The sequence below is a fragment of the Phymastichus coffea genome, unplaced genomic scaffold, assembly GCF_024137745.1.
Source record: "Phymastichus coffea isolate CEN01 unplaced genomic scaffold, Cenicafe_Pcof_1.1 PCOF00054, whole genome shotgun sequence".
NCBI lineage: Eukaryota > Metazoa > Arthropoda > Insecta > Hymenoptera > Eulophidae > Phymastichus > Phymastichus coffea.
This window is the reverse complement of record NW_026706865.1, coordinates 184690-205569: the sequence shown is the minus strand read 5'-3', so window position 1 is coordinate 205569 and position 20880 is coordinate 184690. Positions and strand designations below refer to the sequence as shown.

The 20880-nt window shown below is 37.2% G+C and overlaps 5 protein-coding genes and 1 pseudogene across 12 annotated transcripts; 1 reads left to right on the top strand and 5 right to left on the bottom strand.

The window, feature by feature from the left end:
* Nucleotides 1-4: 4 nt before the first annotated feature.
* LOC131665771 (eukaryotic translation initiation factor 5B) lies at nt 5-9716 on the bottom strand. 2 transcript variants are annotated; one of them, XM_058937884.1, is made up of 9 exons: nt 9523-9716; nt 5225-5637; nt 4758-5135; nt 4018-4358; nt 3671-3878; nt 3384-3523; nt 2454-2617; nt 2201-2381; nt 5-1742 (listed from the first exon to the last, which is right to left on the bottom strand). In XM_058937884.1, exons 2-9 carry the CDS (start codon nt 5394-5396, stop codon nt 1110-1112), a joined length of 2217 nt encoding a protein of 738 aa, XP_058793867.1. In that variant the 5' UTR covers nt 5397-5637; nt 9523-9716; the 3' UTR covers nt 5-1109. The 2 variants fall into 2 exon arrangements, with proteins under 2 accessions (XP_058793867.1, XP_058793868.1); XM_058937885.1 differs by having other exon boundaries at nt 4090-4358; nt 4758-5120; nt 9523-9712.
* LOC131665774 (uncharacterized) lies at nt 5776-6667 on the bottom strand. The gene is made up of 4 exons (XM_058937888.1): nt 6427-6667; nt 6270-6324; nt 6000-6184; nt 5776-5916 (listed from the first exon to the last, which is right to left on the bottom strand). The coding sequence occupies exons 1-4, from the start codon at nt 6445-6447 to the stop codon at nt 5899-5901; spliced, it is 279 nt and encodes a 92-aa protein (XP_058793871.1). The 5' UTR covers nt 6448-6667; the 3' UTR covers nt 5776-5898.
* LOC131665773 (heat shock protein 83-like) lies at nt 6936-8653 on the bottom strand (annotated as a pseudogene).
* Nucleotides 9717-12704: 2988 nt separating the features above from the next.
* Nucleotides 12705-13559, bottom strand: LOC131665825 (calcium and integrin-binding family member 3-like). Its single transcript, XM_058937986.1, has 3 exons — nt 13513-13559; nt 13034-13211; nt 12705-12931 (listed from the first exon to the last, which is right to left on the bottom strand). Exons 1-3 carry the CDS (start codon nt 13543-13545, stop codon nt 12714-12716), a joined length of 429 nt encoding a protein of 142 aa, XP_058793969.1. The 5' UTR covers nt 13546-13559; the 3' UTR covers nt 12705-12713.
* Nucleotides 13560-16301: 2742 nt separating this feature from the next.
* LOC131665822 (decapping and exoribonuclease protein-like) lies at nt 16302-17865 on the top strand. Its single transcript, XM_058937976.1, has 4 exons — nt 16302-16851; nt 16912-17135; nt 17216-17580; nt 17650-17865. Exons 1-4 carry the CDS (start codon nt 16556-16558, stop codon nt 17863-17865), a joined length of 1101 nt encoding a protein of 366 aa, XP_058793959.1. The 5' UTR covers nt 16302-16555.
* Nucleotides 17866-17945: 80 nt separating this feature from the next.
* LOC131665823 (p53 and DNA damage-regulated protein 1-like) lies at nt 17946-20522 on the bottom strand. Of its 7 annotated transcripts, none has more exons than XM_058937983.1 (3): nt 19573-20062; nt 18191-18435; nt 17946-18115 (listed from the first exon to the last, which is right to left on the bottom strand). In XM_058937983.1, the coding sequence occupies exons 2-3, from the start codon at nt 18396-18398 to the stop codon at nt 17946-17948; spliced, it is 378 nt and encodes a 125-aa protein (XP_058793966.1). In that variant the 5' UTR covers nt 18399-18435; nt 19573-20062. The 7 variants fall into 7 exon arrangements, with proteins under 7 accessions (XP_058793966.1, XP_058793967.1, XP_058793964.1 ...); XM_058937984.1 differs by having other exon boundaries at nt 18191-18428; XM_058937981.1 differs by having other exon boundaries at nt 18191-18419; nt 19573-20059.
* Between the last annotated feature and the right edge of the window lie 358 nt (nt 20523-20880).

Here is a 20880-nt window from a genome sequence, read left to right as displayed (position 1 = left end):
TTCTGAAGTTTTTATTATCGAATTGATAAATACATTTGAAATAATTTCAAATAACAAGACAGACCTCTTTTTATTATATTTCATTTATTTAATTGCAAGTACGAACTATGTAAATGAACAATGCAAATGAATGTTCTCCTGGGTTTAAGATATAGAAATTACGCGTTATACTATTATATCGTGCTCGAATGACTATATAAACTTTTAAATGTCTCTACTTTCATAAAATATTATTCATAAAATATTACGTATATTATTCACAATGAATAATGGACGATTTTATTCACGTATGTATGTTGACAATAACTTTTATGATAAATTAATTATAACTCTCTTCCTCATTAACATTCACACAGACATCCATAGTACTAAATTATACAATCAGTATTCAATAAAACATCGTTAATAAGTTTCATTACTGGGCACTGAATATTTATGAAAACTTTTAGCTCTAGTTTTTATTTATATTTGTTGGAAATAAAAATAATAGCTAGAAAATGAACTTAATTACAACATTTTTAACAAAAATCGTTAAAACGATTTTTTTCGTTTTTTGATAGCGATAATTTTTATTTTTAAATAATCGGAAAAACCAATATAGCATATCTATTTGTGCTTAGTGGACATCAAAGACTGGAAACATGCTTCTCAAACACATCGTTATAGCTGTACATGGAAACTAAAAATAATTTGAAAATTTATAATATTGGATAAGAAAGATGCGTTGTTTAAGCATTAAATGTTATTTTTTCTTTCAATTGTTTATATATTGATATCTTTAAGGATTCTTCATTCGTTGATACATATTTTATCTACAAGTGATCAACAAATATAATTTATACGAAATTTCAATAGCTTATAATTTTCAATTGCTCTTAACATGGAAACATTATATATTATGCACACTTAAAGTGAACATATCTATCGAAAATTTCTTGTTTGTAAAGAATGCATAATATTAATCTTATGTGTATATTGAAATACAATTGGTAAAAAACGATTTAATAAACTCTCTAATATATATGCATACAAACATATTTTTAATGTTTGTAGACGATGTGTGTGTGTGTGTGTGTGTGTGTGTGTAAATTGAACTCGGCGTGAATACATTAGTCGGTTTTCTTTTTATTAAATGGCTTCTTCAGTTCTATGTTTCTATGTTCTTCTTCGTAATTGTCATCACCGTCCGATGACAATAAACTTGATTCATTGGTTTCGTCATCTTGATCTTCTTCATCATCTTCATCCCCTTCACTTTCTCCATTTTCCTCATCTTCTTCATTCATTTGATCTCCATCTCTATCTTTATTTTCTTCTTGGTTTTTTTTATCATCTTTCTCATTTTCTTCACCTTCAGTGTCACAATTTTGATTTTTATTACATTTTTCCAATTCTTTTATTTGATAATTTTGATTAACAGTATTGTCGCTTTCCTCGTCAGATTCGAAACTTTCGGACAAGTTTTGCATGTAACTCTGTTTGAATATATGTTGGTCTTTCTTGATTTGCTTTGTTTGAAATAAATAATCTTCTATGCTTAGCTCTTTTTCCTCTCTTACTTCATTTTCCTCGACATTACTTCTACAATCATATTTTTTATCAAAGTATTCTTGTTGTAATACTTGGATTTTTGTATTGCTTAAATTCACTTTCGCCTCAGCGTTACTTTCAGCCGTACAATTTAAAGATCTTTTTGGCGTTCTATACTGTGATGTTTCGGTTTCTTGCTCATCTTGGAATTCCTTTAGGAAAAAACATTAGAATAAATTATATGATAAAGTACATCACGACGCTAATGCAGCAAAGGTGTTCGTCACTTGTGACGTTCTCGCCTGAGCAAACCGCCAGTGACCAGTTTACATAATGAAATAGGCATATCCTTGCTACACATGTGTCGTATAGTATTGTTTGATACGACGAGATCGAAGCGCGATTGTTAGAACACCGTGTTGAAAATAAAATAGATTAAAATGCAACAAATGGTTAAAAATGCAAAATAAAACAAAAACTAACAGTAATGTTAAAATTAACCAGGTAATTTAAAGCCATTAGTAAACAATCCAATCGTAACACTTTTCAGTTAGTTTTCTCACAACTCGTAAAGCTAGTAAAATTAAGTAAATAAAAGAATCACCAAATAAAAAAAGATTCCATAGTTCGTTCGATTCTGTCAGTTTTATTAATATTTTCTTGCTGCTACCTGGTCAAGGCTGATGAGGGAAAGGGTCATTTTCCCGGAAAGTACGACAGGTACTTCCATGCTTTCCTCCTCTAGCAATTCTTGTGTTTTAGAATCTGTGACAAGCAGTTCGCACTGTGGAGGGAGAGAACCTTCTAGATATATTGAAATCGGCGGTGATTTCTCCTTTTCTTCTTGATGGCTAAAGTTTACACTCATTACAGATCAATTGCACAGAATCTTTGGCGTTATTTAATGTCTTCTATTGACGTACCTATGAGACACCAACAGTGTCGGCGTAGTAGGTCTACTGTATCTCTGTCCGCCCTCGCAAGTAGCAGTCATTTCCATATTTACCACTTTGACTGTTGGCGTTGCCTCATAGATTTCTTTTTCATATTTTTTATCAAGCTGGTCCTCGCCGCAAATGTTCGGATCCTACGAAATCATAAATATTTTTATATTTTTATTAGCGACAATGATTGACGTGAAAGAAAAAATCAGAGAAAATAATCTGCCTGGGCATGCTAGGTTAAATAAAAGCTAACAAATATGCGCAAAAATAAAAATACACTGTATCAAAATAAAGTATGCGACTTTTACTACGACTTCGGATGAAAAAATCAACAATGAACATTGAAAATTGTATAAATCGTCTGCATCAACATCAAAAGTCGTCGTGGACAATATCTCGACTAAAAGCAGCATCAACACATTGGTTATTTTCCAAAAAAGAGAGCAACACTCTCTTCCAGCAATAGGAAAATACCTTGGGATTAGGGTTGACTTCAGCTGCCAGACCATTAGACTTTGACGTTTCATCTACTTGTTGGAAAAATATGAAATTATATAATAACATCTAGTTATCTGCCACTTATCTCCAATTCGAATGTTACAACAACATTATTGCTTTCACCTGCTGTCACACACCTCGTTTTTGCTTTACAAACGTCGTTTATTCGTTCATTATTTTTTACATTAAACACTGGTCAATAATAAGCCATTGAACGTAAACAATAAAATAATGATATTTATTAAATCAAAGCTACACGTAGACGACTTATGAAATAAACTTTGAAACTTCAACGTTTTAAAGGATGCATAAGCGTGCGCAAAAAAAAACGTGCAGTTTTAACGAATTGCCGAACTGAAAGGGAAAAAATTATAAAAAAATAAAGCTCCTTATTTAAAAAAATTCTTAAACCTTAGGTTCCGGTGATGAGGTCGAACAATTCATAACAGAACGCGACAAATTGCTCATTTGGACAACTATTCGTTCCATGGCTGCTTCGGTTTCTACCAATCGTCGTCTCAGTTGATCTATTTCTATATCACCAGCCGCTTCTTGTGTTCCAGCAGCGTGTATAATTTTCGAAATGCATTTTTACGGTTTACAATCGTAATTGGAGTATGAATGACAATGAATAATTTTCCCAAAATGGTCGATTTGAAAGTGAACTATGCAAATTTTAATACATTTAAGAATCTTACGTTCATTCAATTCTTCAATCGTCGGCGCCTGCTCGTCTTCTTCTCTGGCTGAAGAATGGATATTTTGCTCATATTGTGTACCATTGACAGCAGATACTGCCGCAGCGAATACCTTCGGATTAAAAACGATTTTCTGATATTCCTTTTCAGCATTAGCCGTCGAGTATTCTGAACGTATGATTTCATTGTCGGATGATTTTCGTAAGACCTAATAAAAAAAAATTAATTATTAGTTATCATGTAAATTTGAAGGAATAATTCGGGATTTTCAGAGAAAACAATCTGAAGCATTACTCGACTAAGCAAAATTGTTAGATCAAATCCAAAGCATAGAATGACAAAAATACCTGAAGAACTTTATAGAGGAAAGATACAATGTTTCCAATAGTATAAATAGGCATGAAGATTCCCACAAGTACCTTTGTGAGTGTGTATAGAAAAAAGATAACAATGCCAATAGTGTATAGTGGCATGAGTAGTCCCACAAAGCCATTTCCTTTAGGTGCTGCAACTACATGACCTGCACCACCCATAGGTGGTCTCATTTTCATAGGCAGGGCTATATGATCTGGTCTGTCTTGAATTTTAGGCATAATGTGAGATGATGGGATAGCTCTTCCTCGTTCTCTCAGTGCTGGATGATAACTTCCTGCATGTGCTGGAGTTTGTCTCTCTTGTCTTACAGAACCTGTTGCAATGTTTATAATCATCAATAAAAATTGGCTAAAGTATTTGTTATATAAGAATTGTTATTTTTGGAGACTAAACAAGAGTAGAATTTTTAAAAGCTTTAATAAATTTTGAATTCCAATCCATGACAGTGCCTTCAAACCTTGCGCTTGCCAACAGTTATGCTTTTGAATTTGGACTTGAGCCAATGACTAAATGGAAGTCTCAAGTTTGTTTTTTCACATGCAAAGGAACAACTGACTAAAAATTGTTTATTTTTTGCTATAATCCATGAAAAAAATCAAAGCCTAGTTTTTTAAATGTTAGTGTATACAAGTTAAATAAGCATTATTAGGGTTATTAATGGCATTAATTAAACACTAAAGTTTGTTGATAACCGGATCACTAGTTGATTTACTGTGAGGCATTAGAATGTGATATCTGATAAGATGTGGAGTGCCTAATCTAGCCAGAGGTACTCCGAATTGCATTTTCAGACAAAGAGATCCATTAAAGCTCCTAATTTCTTCGAGAACCTGCTTGTATGATTTCTTCAGCCTCTCTTTTTCTGCCAAAAAAGAGGACAGATCGATACCACACTTTGCAAGCACTTCATCTCTGCACAAGCTTACACTGGACAGTGTCAACTTGTTAAATTTGTTGGCCCCCAGTGCATCCCTTATTCTAGGATCGACTTGATGATGCCTGATGATGTTGAGGCATAGCTCTTGCATTATGTCAACTGCGGTGATATCGCTCTCAAATATTACATCGCAGCAGCCTAGCAAACATGTGACTTTAATCCGCGTACGAAATCAGATGACTCGTAGGCTTAACAAGTACTCAACAAGGTTCCTAACGAGCAATCTGCAAGCGAGGACTTACCGGAGCCATCAGCATGATGTATAGAAGGAGTTAACGATGCAGTGAGCATTGGATAGAAGATCTTGGGCAAGAGGATAGCGAAACAACCGGCCACAATAGCAAGAATCACCATGGTCTTCTTTGGGCCAAACTCCGTACTCGCAGTCGCAGCCATCGTCGTTGATTCAGGCATCTTGGACTCGCTAATCGTAATCGTTGAAGTAGTCGTTCGATAAGAAAAAAAAGCTCGTACTCGCTTGCCGTCAACGGACTCGACTCATCATAACGCGAATCCACCTTAGGTGACAACTGCGCAGACTGCGCTTGTTTTCTCCGTATATTTCTGGAAAGACTAGCAATTGTCGTCTGCAGTTCCAGGGCCGTGTGCCTGCGCGCGCACGTACAGACGTCCGAGCTATTTTGGGTTTTTCGAGCTGAAACAAAAATAGCGCCGAGAAGAGAGTGACAATGTCAAACTCGAGTACGGATTCTTGCGATAATTATTCAGATTACAACCAGTGTAACACAGATACGGCCCCGAGGTAAAGCGCCGTGAATGAATAACACACGAATCATCTGATAGCCATGTTTATACAGTTTCGTTTATTTGACCAACCATTGATATACATATTACTTGTTTTTTGATAATTCTTTTTCGAAAACTCAGAGTAGTTTGAGTGACGAGACACGCTTGTTCATTCTGGACCCCCACGCTGAAACAAATGTATGCGAATTATATAAGACAAGGAAATTTGATAACCAAATTAACCTAATAATTTTATCGATGTTGACTAACGTTGATATACTCAATTTCCTTGATGTCAATAGCTCGTCTATGAAATCTAAAGGGCAATTGAAAATCCTCGATAGTAGGCAAAACTACAACATTAGGCCCCGTGGCACCAGCAACTTTACCGGGCGCAGTCGCTCCTGGATTAGGCGAAGCTGCTTTCCCTGCTGCCAATGCTCCAGCTGCAACGACTAACCGCAAACGCACAATGCTTAATTATCTTCCAGTTTACGATGTAAAATATGAGCTGATTGTTAATAGTTGAACGCTTGTTACCTTGTACGTTGCCGCCCTTACGAAATTTAATCATTGGCATATGGGCCTGGACAACCTAAGGGCAATCAACATCAACGTTCAACTTGTATTTGTCTTGCCTTCGATATTAATTAAAAAATTTTTTCTCTAATCCAAATTAATTTGAGCAAAATCTTACCTTCCAGCTCTTGCTTGCCATACTTGCTTACAGGACTTATTTTTTGTATAGCAAATTGCAGATTACGAATAACTACCCATGACTGTTCGCTCGCGGTGTTTCGTTCATAATACTGTACTGGGATATATGCTAGCATTAGTATGAGTATAGTGACGAAAGCACAGAAGAGTGAAGTGAAGACTGTGATGAGATTGGACAAGATATAGCAAATGAGCGCTGCGGTCTGGCTGCGATAGGAAAGCTCGTTCAAACGTTTGAATAGACCGAAGCTTATGAGAATTCGCTTTTACGTACAATATTGACTTTATTTCCAGCTGAATTTTGAATTGTAATTTAATACCACTATTAATTAAAAATTTGTTTATAAATAAAATAATAAAATAATTTGCTTATTTTATTTGTTGATCGAATATATCGACAATGTGTTACATAAAATAGAGTGAACAGTAAATGAAATAAGCAGAGCTTATTCTATTTTTAAACGCTATTTTATTTTACACATTTACTTGTTTTCAAGAAAATTGTAAAATAGCTTATTCAATTCTTATGAAATTTTCAAATTTTACAGTAACCTATTTTTGAGACAGCTGCATTAAAAACATTTTTAGTTTCATAGTTGGAATTTGTTGGAGTTAATGGATATATAGTTGAAACAAAAATGCGAGGTAGAAAATAAAAATGTTTATATTTATTCATAAAAAACGGTTATAGCAATACAATATATTTTATTTGGTATGTAGTTTTATGCAAACAAAAACGAATTAAATAAAACTATAGAAACACAATAAATATAATGAAATAATGTATGACGCAATAGCCACGCAATTATGATAAACATTCGAACAGACATCGCATAAAACGCGACGTATTATTGTCCTAACAACACCAATTAAAGGCTAAAGATAAAAAAAGGAAAAGGAAGGAATCACAATTTAGTTGACTTCCTCCAGGCGCGAAGCATCGTCTCCGGTGTCTTCCAAGAGTGGCATATTTTCAGCTTTCGTTTCCTTGATGACAAGCTCCTTCTCGTCGATGCCAAGCCCAAGCTTAATTATCCAATGATACGCGATGCATGGACTTGGGGCTCGTCAAGCGAGAATCCAGATGACATCCAGGGTAGTCTCGAACAGTAGAATGACCAAGTCTTTGACAGACTCTCACAGCTCTCATCGGTGATATAGTAAACGTGCTTTTGATTCTCATTAATGCTGCTGACATAGTCCTTGAATAAGGAAGCCTCGTTACCAGAGATCGACGTGTGAAAGCGTAAGAGGTCGACCAGTTTTTTGTGATTGGCACTATCCTCATGGATTCCAAGCTTGATGTTTTTGGCAAATTGTTCATAGAACTTTTAAAAGCTATCCTTATCCTCAGACAGTTTCTTAAACAAGTTAATGCACTTTTTGACTAGATTCTTCTTGATGACTTTGAGAATCTTGTTTTGCTGCAGCATCTCCCGAGAAATGTTCAATGGCCGATCTTCATTGTCAGCTACACCTTGGATAAAATTCAAATACTTTAGAATCAATTCCTCACCATTGTTTATGATAATAAAGATCCTTTTCCGTAAATATTAAGCTTGATGTTGTTCTTCTTCTTGTTTCCATAGAGATCAAACAGAGCATGCTTAGGTATAAACAGTAGTGAAAGAAATTCTAATAGACCATCAATTAAAAAATGTTTGACAACCAGATGGTCTTCCTAGTCATTGGTCAAAGACTTATAAAATTCACTGTATTTCTTATAGGTAATGTCATCTGGATTTTTTGTCCAGACAGGCTTGAGCTTACTGAACTCTTCATCCTTGGTGCATTTTTCCTTGATAGTCTTCTTTTTTCTCTTATATTTATCTGTTCCATCTTTCTCCATCATCGTTGCTTAATTCCTTTTCACATTCTTTCTCAACAACCAGCTTTATAGAATAGCCAATACACTGAGAGTGCTTCTTGACAATCTCTTTAATTTTACTTCCCTCCAAGTATTTAGTTTGATCTTCCTTGACATATAAAACAATCTTGATATTGTGCCCAATAGGTATGCCAGTGTTGTATTTAATAGTGAAGGATCCTCCTACACTGGATTCATAAACATACTGTTCATCATCATTGTGATTGCAGACAACAATGACTTTATCAATAACAAGATAAGCTTAGTAGATATCAACACCAAACTAACCAATCATAGAGTCTACCTCAGCATGTAGAGCCTCCATAAATACCTTGGTTCCTTATGTTGCAATAGTACCAAAATTATTCACAAAGTCTGTTTTCACCATCCAATACTAATGATGATCAGTGAGCCATCATTATTGTTTGGAAAAATTTTAATATACAATTGCTTGTCACAATCCAGTTTGGTTGAAAAATCTCTTTATTGTAATAGACTGTATTGATGATTAAAAACATTAGCTGAGCTATCTCAGCCTGGAATATAAATGTTTCAACCTCCCTAGATTCAGTTTTTGTATCAGCCATCTGAAAAACATTTACACACAACTATGATATTTTTCAAGATCATGTAAATTGATTGCTTAAGCAAGTCTGAATTAATGTCTGAATTGCCCGTACAATTATTTATTTTCAATATTATTTTTCAGTTTTTACAATTATTTTATGTTAAAGAATTGATTTGAAATAAAAAAATCTACATGAAACTGTGTATCAAGTTAAGCTTTACTTACCGCAATGCCTTTAAGTAATAAAAAAAGACGATCACACAGTGTTCAAAATCAAGACTTTATTTTTTCGTAATATTTCACTATTATATTTTTGTTTAATTAAATTCCGATAAATTCTTGAATGTTTACAAATATATTTAGGAAGAGAAAAACGCGGTTATACTGCGAGACGTAGTGAGAGTCGCTATATCGTTTTCCAGTAAGTACACTTGAATAAATTATTAGCGAATTAATTACAAGTATAAAAGTATCAAAAATTACATTCATAGCATATTTATCAATTGGTTTATAATTGAACAAAGGACTTGCACAAAAAATTCAGTTAGAATAAATCGTCCTTGTTAAATCGAATGATGACGCATTAGTATAACATATATAACTACATACGAAAATAAAAAGTGGATATAAAAAGTAGTCACCTTTGAAAATTGCAATGAAAACTTTCAAATAAAAACCAAAAACTGATAAAATTCTCTTGGAAGCATGCGGATGTGCGGACAAGCTCGGATTTTATGTGGTTCTGTAAGAGAAATGCGGCGCGGCTTTCTATGAAACATGATTTTATAAACTTGCGCATGCGTTCTTTCTGGAGTCTTCCAGAATGTTCTTCAAGTTTCCTGATGCTTTGCCGTCTTACTATAGAGTTTAGTCATTTCCATTTTTCACGCCCTCCTTTGTCACGTTATTTTATAAATTTCATCCAAAGATCGCTGTAAAATTATAATGAATATTTAACATATGTATGTTTTGTTTGCTTCATTCAATAAACTATTAAACTTAAACTGATAAAGTGGACTTTGATCTCGCGCCAAACTTGATTCGAGTAGTCATTTCCAGATGCACATATAGCTACTGGTCGTCGGTATATATATACATCCTTGATATATTCTTATCACACACAAGCATACATATATGTATAGGTTCATATACACATTCATATTTTTTAATATGCAAACAATATATATATACATCTACACGTTGATACACGCACACACGCAAATAGTGTAAATGCTGGAAAAGTGAATCAGCACTCTACATGCAGCACACAAGTGACAAGACAAGAATTCTAAATTGAATAAATGGTTCCGTAAACTTGAATGTGTACCGACATATGGCGTCTCTATTTCGAAATTATTCTGTTTATTCTGTTGCCCTCTTTATCAATGGCTGAACTTTTGTTATATTAGTATTTTGAATGACTTAATTTCCATTTCAACAATGGGAACTAATTTCTCATAAGAAAAAAGAAGTGGTATATTAAAAAAATAGGATTTTATTGCTCAAATTAATGGGTTACAATAAATTTTATTATTAAATTATAAAATGAATGAAATACAATGAATTGAATCACAATTACCTGAAACCTGAAGTCCTGTGATTTATCCGCACTGTTGAGTGTTGACCGAGTCTGGAAGGTGCTGCCACCTCGCGATGGACTGACACATTAAGGGGAAAAAGGCAGGTATGATCATAATTTGCAAACTTGAACCCAATGATCGAAACGAGCAACTCAGGCGTATGCGTACTAGATGGCAAACACACAAGGGTGGGAACAATAACAGATGAATATAAGGGCATGAGCAAAGGAGAAAAAATCTTTATTCGATTCCCACACGAGGGAATGGCGAGCACAGTGCTGCGGTGCTGCGAGCCGTGTCTATCTGGAACAATAGACGAAATTCCGAAGCGTATCGTAGCGGCAAGGCAGCAGCGGAAATACCTTTTTTTCACGCACAGCCGGCACAGCACACACATCCTCTTCATATAAAAGCTTTTCCCAAGTGTCTTGGGTGGCTGGCTCCACCGCCGTCTCGTGAGAACAGGTCGTAACGGGCCGTTGAGTTGTTAGGTGTACCTGAAAAGTCAAAAGTGAATCAACAGCAAAAGCAGCAGGTCGCGAATAATCAGAAGAGCGATGCGCGCGCTTATCTGTTCAGCTGAGAGTATCGTTGATACGGCAAGCGGAGCTTAACTCCGGTAACCTAGCTTTATGACGTACAAAGAACACTCATACAGCTAGATAACCAAAGAAAATGTCCGCGCCAGAGAGGATGAACAAAGGTTGCGATGAGCACGTGACAAATAGCAGCTCCTTTCGCTGATCCACGTGCAGCCACGCCACGTAGAGCAGCAGACAGGACCGGCCTTCCTTTCTCCGTGTTGCGCGCGCGAAAGAGAGCGAGCGAATAGGTGTCTGAGCGAGCCGCGAGCAACAGGTGGGTGCCAAGTGTCCAGCTCCGGTGGTGGTCTGCGGGCAGGTCGTCGCGTGCGACTGCAGCGCCGATCGCCAGTAGAGCAGAGAAGAGGACGCTCCGAACCCCATGCCAACGCTACTCACCTGTCTGGCCGCCGATCGCCGTGTGCAGTCGTAGGCAGTTCACGGGCGAACGAGAAGGAGCGGCAGAGAGAGAGAGAGAGTGAGAGAGAGAGAGAGAGAGAGAGAGAGAGAGAGAGAGAGAGAGAGAGTCGAGCAAGAGACAGAGAAGAGCAACCGTTCTCGGCGCACTCGCGGACAGAAACTGGCGGCGTGGCCGGGACGACTGGCGCGCGCACCTTTCGCGTCCGTACCCCACCAGCCGCCTAAGCGGGCGCCGATTGGCCAGTTCAAATGGTCCGCCTGACGTCAGCCCGACTGAAACCCGTTTGCGTCCCCTCGCTCCATACCTGTTCCGGCTGCTGCTCTCCGCCGCTGTTACTACTCGAGGGGCGCCGCCAGGTAGGAGGCTGCCGACGGTTGCTCCTCTCTCGCGCGCGTGCTGCTCGCATGCGGACAAAAAGAAAAAAGGAGCGCATTCCAAGAGCAAGAGCGCGCAATCATTCCCATACGCACACTCACACTCGCGCGCCACCGCTGTCGATTTGACCCGAGGGATCTTTTGTCTCTCGCGCGTCATAGCTTGCTGCCCTTGGCTTTCCGCCGGATGCGTCGCGGCCTTGTTTTCCGTCGGCGACCCATTGGCCTACGCGTGCACTTAAAAGAAAATTCTGATCTGCACCTCTCGTTGTAAAGTGAAAGAACTGATTTCGAGAAAGAGAGAGAGCGCGAGGGAGTGCGGGGAAAGAAATCAAGAGAAAGAAATGCACGAGAGCTTCGAAATATATGTTTGAGAGGCCGCAGTGCCGGCGTCAGCCGGTCAGGCCACATTCCAGACCGAACCCTTCGACACAAAATATGGTCCCCCGTTCGCGGAATCGGCCAGCAGTGCTACTCATCCCGTGTGCAGACGCCCTACACACATGCAAATCCGCCCACGCTCTCTCGGACGAGAGATAGGGATAGCGCGCGCTCGGCACGCACTCCACACTCGTCGCCGTGCCGCCGCCACCGCTGCTGTGTTGCTCTCCGCTCTCTTGCTCTCTCTTGCTCTCTCTCTCTCTCTCTCTCTCTCTCTCTCTCTCTCGCTCTCGCACGGGGAGAGAGTTGCAGAACCGGTTGGCCTTGGGCAACCTCTCGACCGGCGCGCTTTTGCCGAGCTGGGAAATCGCGACGCTTGACCTTGGATCCGGCGCTCAATAATACGTACGCACGGCACACTCGCTCTTTCTCTCGCACACAGGGATCACGCATAAGACAGTTTATTGCAACAGCTACATAGTTTTATTAGACACATTAGATACGTATGTGGAAAGTCGACAAAAAGTCGGCGGCACGGGTTACCACGTGGTCGAACTCCAAATACGAGAGCGCACCGTCCCCGTCGATGTCGCTTTCTTCTAGCACTTTCTGGCAAACCGTTGCCACCTCGTCGTCGGTCAAGCCGCCGCGGACCAGTTGCCGGCACGTGCGCTCCAAATCGCTCAGACCCACCAACCCGTCCTCGTCGAAATCTGCACATATTTATACGATTACCACGCTAGCTCATGCAACAAACCCTTGGTAGGGCAACAGGAGCATCGCGTGCGAATCGTTTAGAAAAAGATTGGCTGTACCGTAAATGCGAAAGGCGTAAAAGACTTTGAGGTCTCTGGGCGCGTGCTCCGAGAACACGGACATCATCTCGAGAAAGTCCTCGAAACACATTCCCGAAAAGTCGTTGTTTGATAGCTGTCCGGGCTCGAGTGAAGTCCTGGTGAACACTTGGCCTATTCTTTCTCTAAATGGGTTTTCCTGCAAGAATTGCGAACGGTGAATAAACGCTACTAGTCTTTTGGAGGGGGAGTGTCGGGCGAAAATCATGCAAACAGCATCACGGGTCAAGAACCCGTTTCGACGGTGAATCTCTCTCTCTCTCTCTCTTTCTCTCTCTCTCTCTCTTTCTCTCTCTCTCTCTCTCTCTCTTTCTCTCTCTCTCTCTCTCTCTCTCTCTCTCTCTCTCTCTCTCTCTCTCTTTCTCTCTCTCTCTCTCTCTCTCTCTCTCTCTCTCTCTCTCTCTCTCTCTCAGAATTTTAAAGCGAGCGAGTGAGCGAACCACAAAGGAAAAGCCCGTCGAGCAAGTACACATGGACAGTGGACACACACGCGCGCGCGAGAAGGCACGTATGTAGGAGCTAGCACGAGGAGGGAAGAGAGCAAACCGCGCGTGTGAGAGAGGGAGAGAGATCGGACGAAACTGCTTCGGTCGAAGGTATAGGTATAGGTACCTATACGGCTCTTCTTTCATTTTCAAAATCTCGAGAGCCGTTGAACAGCTCGCATTCTTTGGTCTTTTTTGGCGCTGGCTTTCGGCTTCTAATGCAGGTGCCTCCGCCTTAGCCCCGAGCCGGCAAGCCAGCCACGATCTTTTTTTCGACGCAATTTGTTAGAGCGACTGCTCGATGCTGAAAGCTCTAGTGCATGCGTATTACGTGGAGGTATAAACCAACATTCACACTTGATATACCGTACTGAGAGTGGGCACCTTTAGCTCGGGTATCCTGGCCAAATAGTCGAGTGGCAGCCGTAAATTGGAGGCCTCGCGCGGAGTCATGCTGCGCGGCACCATTCCAGGGTCGGCCATCTCTCGAAAGCGCTTGTGTAGCCTACGTCCAACAATGACATTCGCGGTTATCATTGTATTTGCGCAACAATTCGGCGCCGTCAATGCTAGCTAGAATTATTATTATCTACCTCAAAATTTCCTTGCGTGTAAAGTACGTGCAGTCTTGGTAGTCCTCGAGCTGCTCCTCGGAAAAGGTCGCTATCTTGTTGCCCATAGCCGCACGCCTGTGAAGAAACCGCGTTACGTCTTGCACAGACACACAGAGTAATTTCCGTTAAGGGTGCGCCTGAGCCCCTGCCCCTGGCGGCCCTGACACACCCTACAAGCCACGTAACGCGCTCGTACGCGCACACCGACAAGCGAAGGGTTCGATACGCAATCATCCCCGTACTGAAATACTCAGCCTGCTTCTTCTTCAAAATCAGCGTCCCTCTTCCAGGTATAAGATACCTGAAATAGCTACTGCTTCGACTGTTAATAAAAAAATATAAAGACTCAACGTCATTTTAGCTCATATTTTTACGCAGAGAAACAACAATGAAGAAGTCGTTGGATATTCGCGCAACGTTCAAGTTTTAATAAACTTATTAGCTGTGCTTTGTGTCTTTATTGCCCGTAGAATATATCTAGTATCGAAATAATCTTAAATAACATTGTTCGATTGCAGTCACGGATAATCAATCATTTCAAAATTTCATCGTTGGACACACACATGTACAAGTATGTATGAGTACGTACATACATCATGCATGCAGCGTGATGTGATTTACACTTTACAGTCGAGTATGCGCATTGCGCGCGCATCACGGCAAACTAAGCTAATCCGCCAATCCTTTTCCTTTCCATTCCTTATTTTTTCTCCCTTATTTATTCCCCTTGTCCCCTTGTTCCCCTTTTCCTTCAGTAAAAAACTGATGGATTCCATGTTGAAACATTTTATTTGTGATCTGATTGGCTGAGATGTGATCACGTGACATACTGCTACGTGGCGGCAAATAAGCGTGTATGTATGATTTCGAGATAAGATGTTAGCAGTCAAAATTCTATTTATCATAATTGATACGGGTCATTTTCAAGACAATTAAAGCAAAGAAAAATAAGCTACAGTGATATTGTTTCAACGCTCATTTTATGAAACTAGCATCGAGTAAATTGTTTGATAGAAACAAAATCTAAGTTCTACTTTGTAATTATTCTGATTATTTTCTATTACAAATCAATAATCTGATATTTGAATGTGTAAGATTGAAACAAATGTTGTAATTTCGCAATCTTTATTGAAAGAGTAGAATAAACTTTTCATAGTTATTTGACCCGTATAGTTGAAAAGAATCAAAGATTATTTGTGACAGTTTTCAATATAATAGATCACGAATATGCAGAACTATTTTATAAATACATATTTTTCGCTGTGGTATTTGTTTTCAAAAATTTGAAAAAATTGAGTTGCATTAAATATGTAAATCAAAATGACTAGTTTCTTTTAATTGAAAAATGGGTGCGAAACTGAAGCCCGTTTATTCATGATTAACTATATGGGCACGTGGGTTGGGTTACTATTTGTAACAACATGTATGCTTTGTGTAAGCAAACTTGTAAGCAAGCGTGTACGCTGTCGTTTATACCTAAAGTCTGGAGACTATTTTAAAATTAATTTAGTAGTTGAAAATCCTTTTATATCCCTTTATAAAAGTTTTTAAAACAGAGATAGGTCTGAAAGTGAAATCAGTTTATTCATAATTTGATTGCCAGAACTGTGATCACGTTAGTTAGAAATACTAATCTGTAACAACATGGATGCGTATGTAAGCAAACTTACATGTGAGTAAACTGCCGCTAATACATAGGGCCTAGAGACTATTTTGAAATCAATTTTCTAGTTGCAAGCAGGTAAAAATTGTAACTTAACAATTTTTATTATAATTACAAAGCGGCAATTTTGAAATTCATCGAACAACATATACCAAAATTGCCGCTTCATAATTATAATAAAAATTGTTAAATTATAGTTATCACTTCCTTAATTGGAACTATAAAATTAATTTCAAAATAGTCTCTAGGCTTCAAATATTAGTAGCAGCCAACTCACATGTCAGTTTTCTTTTTGAAAAAAGGTGGGGGTAGAATAGAATGGGAAGATTTCAGCAGGATTATATAAAATGAAGTCTATAGACACGAGTGCTTAGAATTGAGCACCTAGTAAATCGCCCATGATCGTCTCTGAGAAATATTTACATTTTATCAATAATTGTAAATTGACAGATCTTAGATACGACCAGCTGATCGATTTTGTGTTTAATGATGCATATTTGTATAGGTTAAACGTATACCTACATTACCGGCCTCGGGCTATAATTTATGACAGTAACTGAAGTATTATACGCTAATCACGATGCATGTATAATAATAAGTGCGTATAACGAATTTTTTGTTTGGTGGAAAAGATAAAAATGATAATCTCAACTTTAAATTATCTTTCTCGAATAATTTTTTCAAAATTTTCAATATTGAACATTGTTTTATAACAATAATAATGAGCTTTTACATTACCACGTTTAACACGAATCAAAGTTTCCCGTCCTTCAATAGACCTGAGATTTTAGGTTATTACAGCTTAAATGAGCAGGAAAGGCTATACTCCGAGGATTTATCGCAGCTTAAATATTACAATGAACGCAAGAAGAAAAAGAAAGTACAGTTCAATCTCAACGAGGGCATTGACTGTGTTATAAGAAAGCTCAATGATAAAGATGAGAGGATTGATCACATCTGTAGGTGGATCATTAATAATTACGCCAAAATTTTAGCCGAGCCTGAAGAGCAGCGATGGTATACTCTTACGAATACCTAAATAATTTTCGTTATCATTATCGTATCATTTATTTACAGGCTAAGACCAGAATTTATATGTTATCGAGGCTTATTGACTAAAATCTGCTCTACACCTTTTGAGGAGCGCGATGGCTGGATCATATGTGCTGCCAAATTTCATGGAAATATTTACTTATGTGCCTTTGAAACTGAACAGCAGAAAATAAAGAATAGCAAATTGACAAGTAGAGATCTAAAATTCATGTCTTGGGGCTTTAAATTTGAACAATTTCTACTTTCAGGTAACGTCGATCCAAGTCTTGCTCAACAAGTGATCTATTTATTTCCTTTTATTAATATTTCAAAAGATTTTATTCTCTAGATTCTCCTAATACAGCACCTTGTACTAGCCAACCTGTCAACGAGAGTGAGGAATTCAATTGTGTGATGAAAACTAAGTTGGGGCAAAATATGTTACTGTACGGGGCAGAAATGGATGGTGCTATCTCCACAGACATTATTGAGGAACCAGTAGACTGGAAACATGTCAAGTTTGTTGAACTAAAAACAAATATGATGATTAAAACTAAATGGCAAAGGCAATTTTATAAGAAAAAACTTTTGAAATGGTGGTGTCAAAACTTCTTAGTTGGTATTGAGCAAATTGTATGCGGTACAAGGACAAATAGCGGACTAGTCTTTGAGATAGACACTATAAATGTTTCTGACATGCCAAAAATAGCAAAGGTACTACTAAATCAACTCTTTCTTTATTCACTTTCAATTTAAATTTAATATTGCTAATTACGTTTGTAGAATTTATGGAGTGCATCAGAGAGCATGAACTTTTGCAACAGGTTTTTGAATCATTTAAAAAATGTTGTTACTGAAGACTGCAGTAAGTGCATTTACAAATTTGAATTCAAACTCAACAGAAATATTGAAATGCAAATATTACCTGCTTTATCGAATTTTTCGTTTCTTAGTAATTGGTATAAAGAGGAGGTAGAGAAAATAAGAAAAGCTAATTGAAATAAATTTCCTAATTATATTGCTATCATACTTATTTTCTTAATAAAAATTTTATGAAATTAAATTATTCATCCTTATAATTACAGACTTTTTCCTAAAATTTGATTCATTGCTGCCATTTCTGATGAAGACATTGGTTTCAACATGAGCCCTGGTACAGGAGGATTATGCTCCAAATCTCTCAAGTTGTTAACCTTAACTTTCAAATTGCTCCTTATTTTATTGATTTCAATATCACATTGATTCTGATCTAAAAACAGTGATCATTTTATTAAAACATACTTATTAAATTACTTAAATTTAAAATATAGTATCAACTTTATACCCTTTTTAAGCAAATCTTCTGCCTTTCTTTTGCTCATTTTCAAAAGTATTGGTCCAATGGTAATCCAAGTTTTATCAGCAACTTGTTTTTGTAAAGCTCTCATGCCAACTCTGTCATCGTTTCTTCTTTTATCAAGAGCAATTACTTCATGTCTGTCAGTGACTATCTCAACACCTTTTTCTTCAATTTTTTGTAAGTAATCTAGCATTTCCTTCTGTTCATCTGGTACCTGAAATCACTGAAATCTTATAAATTGAACTATCAAAGAAATGTTATCAAATACACTTTACTTAATCACTTCTTCTTTTATCATCACATTAATTGTCTCCAAGCTCTAGTTTTAACAACTTCTTTTCTCAGTTCTTTTTTCTTATTTTGTTTTGTTAACCTTGTTTTTCTCTTCTTACAAACAGATTTTATAGCAATAACATCATTTGAGTCAAAGTGAGTAACTCTAGCAAATTTTCTGTGTGATTCTGAAAAACCTTTTCTATCTCTTTTCAAAACTGTTTTAACTGGATATTTTTGACCTTCACCAGTTGGACCCAAACCATCTTGTTCATTCCATCCCTTATTTAAAAGCATTTGATAACCTCTATTTTGTACAGGGATTCCATAAAAGATGTTTGCTACTTTAGGTTTACAGTTGAATATATGGACAATTGAACTGTCATGCTGTCTTCTCGAACTTGAGACAAAATTCGTGTTACATATTTTACAATAAAATCTCTCAAAATCTTCTGATACTTTTTTAATTTCATCAACAACTTGATCAATTTTATCTGAATTATTACTTTTGGATGCTTGCAAGTGTAATTTAAGTAAATTTACAATTTCAATATGATGTTTTCTTACTGCTACATCTATTGCAGACAAACCTGATTTATCTCTAATTTTTACATCTGCTCCCAATTTCAGTAAAAAATCAACTATTACTATGTGACCAGAACAAGCAGCCGACATCAATGGAGTCCAACCAAATTGATCAGATATATTAACATTTTGCCCGTCGAAACTTTGGTAAACAAAATCTTTGTCACCCAACTCTACAGCTTTGAACAAAGTATTTAAATCGTTTGTAGCTTTACTTGCACTTGTTATTTTGGAATTTTTTTTTTTATTTGTTAACTGAAAAGTACTTCTTTGTAACAATGGTTTTGTTTGACTCTCTTGTGATATTATTTCATTGTAAGCTTCGTGTGCTTTAATATTTTCAAATTGAACTGATTGAAGGTTAGAATTTTTCGGTTGCGTGCAACTGACGATTTGACACGTTTCTCTTACAAATGTTTTTATAGGTATTTCCAAGTACGACAATGCAAGGTTATTCACAGCTCGCGACATTCTATTTTTTACATCAAGTACTTTTAGATGTTACTTACTTTACGCTGATTAGCCATCGTCAGATTCACACGAATTATTTAAAACAAGATCAACAAGCAGAGAATATAGAACGACAGAGTTTCGCTTTTACTCTTCACTATTCTGTTTTGTTCTGTTTTTTGTCAGCAGTCACCAGTACAGCTTGAACCTCTTCTTTTTTATATTTGCTGTGAGCAAGTATGGTGGCGCCCTCAAAAAGCTGGAAAAGGGCAAAACGACTTTTTTGAAAATTAAAAAGCCGTGTTAGAACCAATATTAAAATCGACGCCGTCGATTGCCAGCGCTGCTATTTCCACATGCTCACAGCACAGCAATAGGCAGTGACAGTTGACAGGACAGCGAAAACAGCCGTCAACGCATGTTTTCTGACTTGGTGGGGAATTTAAAAGAAAGTAAAAGAGAAGGTAGAAAAGTGTATTAGTTAGGTAGGTATGTACAGGTAGTGAGTATGTTGCAGAGTATGATTTTTGCTTTTGTACATAGAATAATAGATTGATATTGTAAGATATGAAGTAAGAAATTTTAAATGGAATCATACAGTAACATTGCTTTTTTTTTAAATTTGGAAAGGAAAGTTAATTGTTAAGGTTATTCTTAAGTTTGTGTAATAGTCTAAGGAGAGTAGAGTTTCAGTTTTGCAAGGTTGCTGATAAGGGTGCAGTAGGTGTCAAAACAGCTGCAAGATCAAAAAACTTGGTTAAGGTCTTCCTGTGCCTTGGCTGCATATGCAGAGATCTGAGTTGATAAAGTTCTTTCTGTGAAGATTATAAGCAAGATTGTAGTGGTGGCTTTTAGTCCTTGTATTTGTAGCTGTTTCTATTCTTAAGAGTAGCAATTTGTAAAACTAAGGTTTTGAAAAATTTTCGTAGTCAAAGTACTGCTGTATTTTTGTCAGCATTTACGAGGAAAATTATGGAATTTACTTGTGCAGGTGTCACTGATTAATTGATGAAAGACTATGTAGGCAAGGAACTGATCCGATCATGTCCCAATGCCTAATACTACTTTTACAAGATTGTCAATAGTTTAATTTCCTGTTTACATGGCTAAGAATCCTAGCTAAAATAATTTCTTGATTGTTGTTTCATTTCTAGGTCAACATTTTTTATTTTAAATAGGCTATATATAATCAAGCTTATGTACAGACCAGGAGCTTGTTTAAAGCCATTGGAGAAGAAAAGTTGTGCGATGAATAAATTTTATTTAAGCCCCTTTGTCTAGAATTGTTGTTATGGTAATTTGTTGAGTTCCAATAAGGAAAGGTAGTACAGAGAAATGAGTACATTTTCGTTTTTAATGATTTCAAG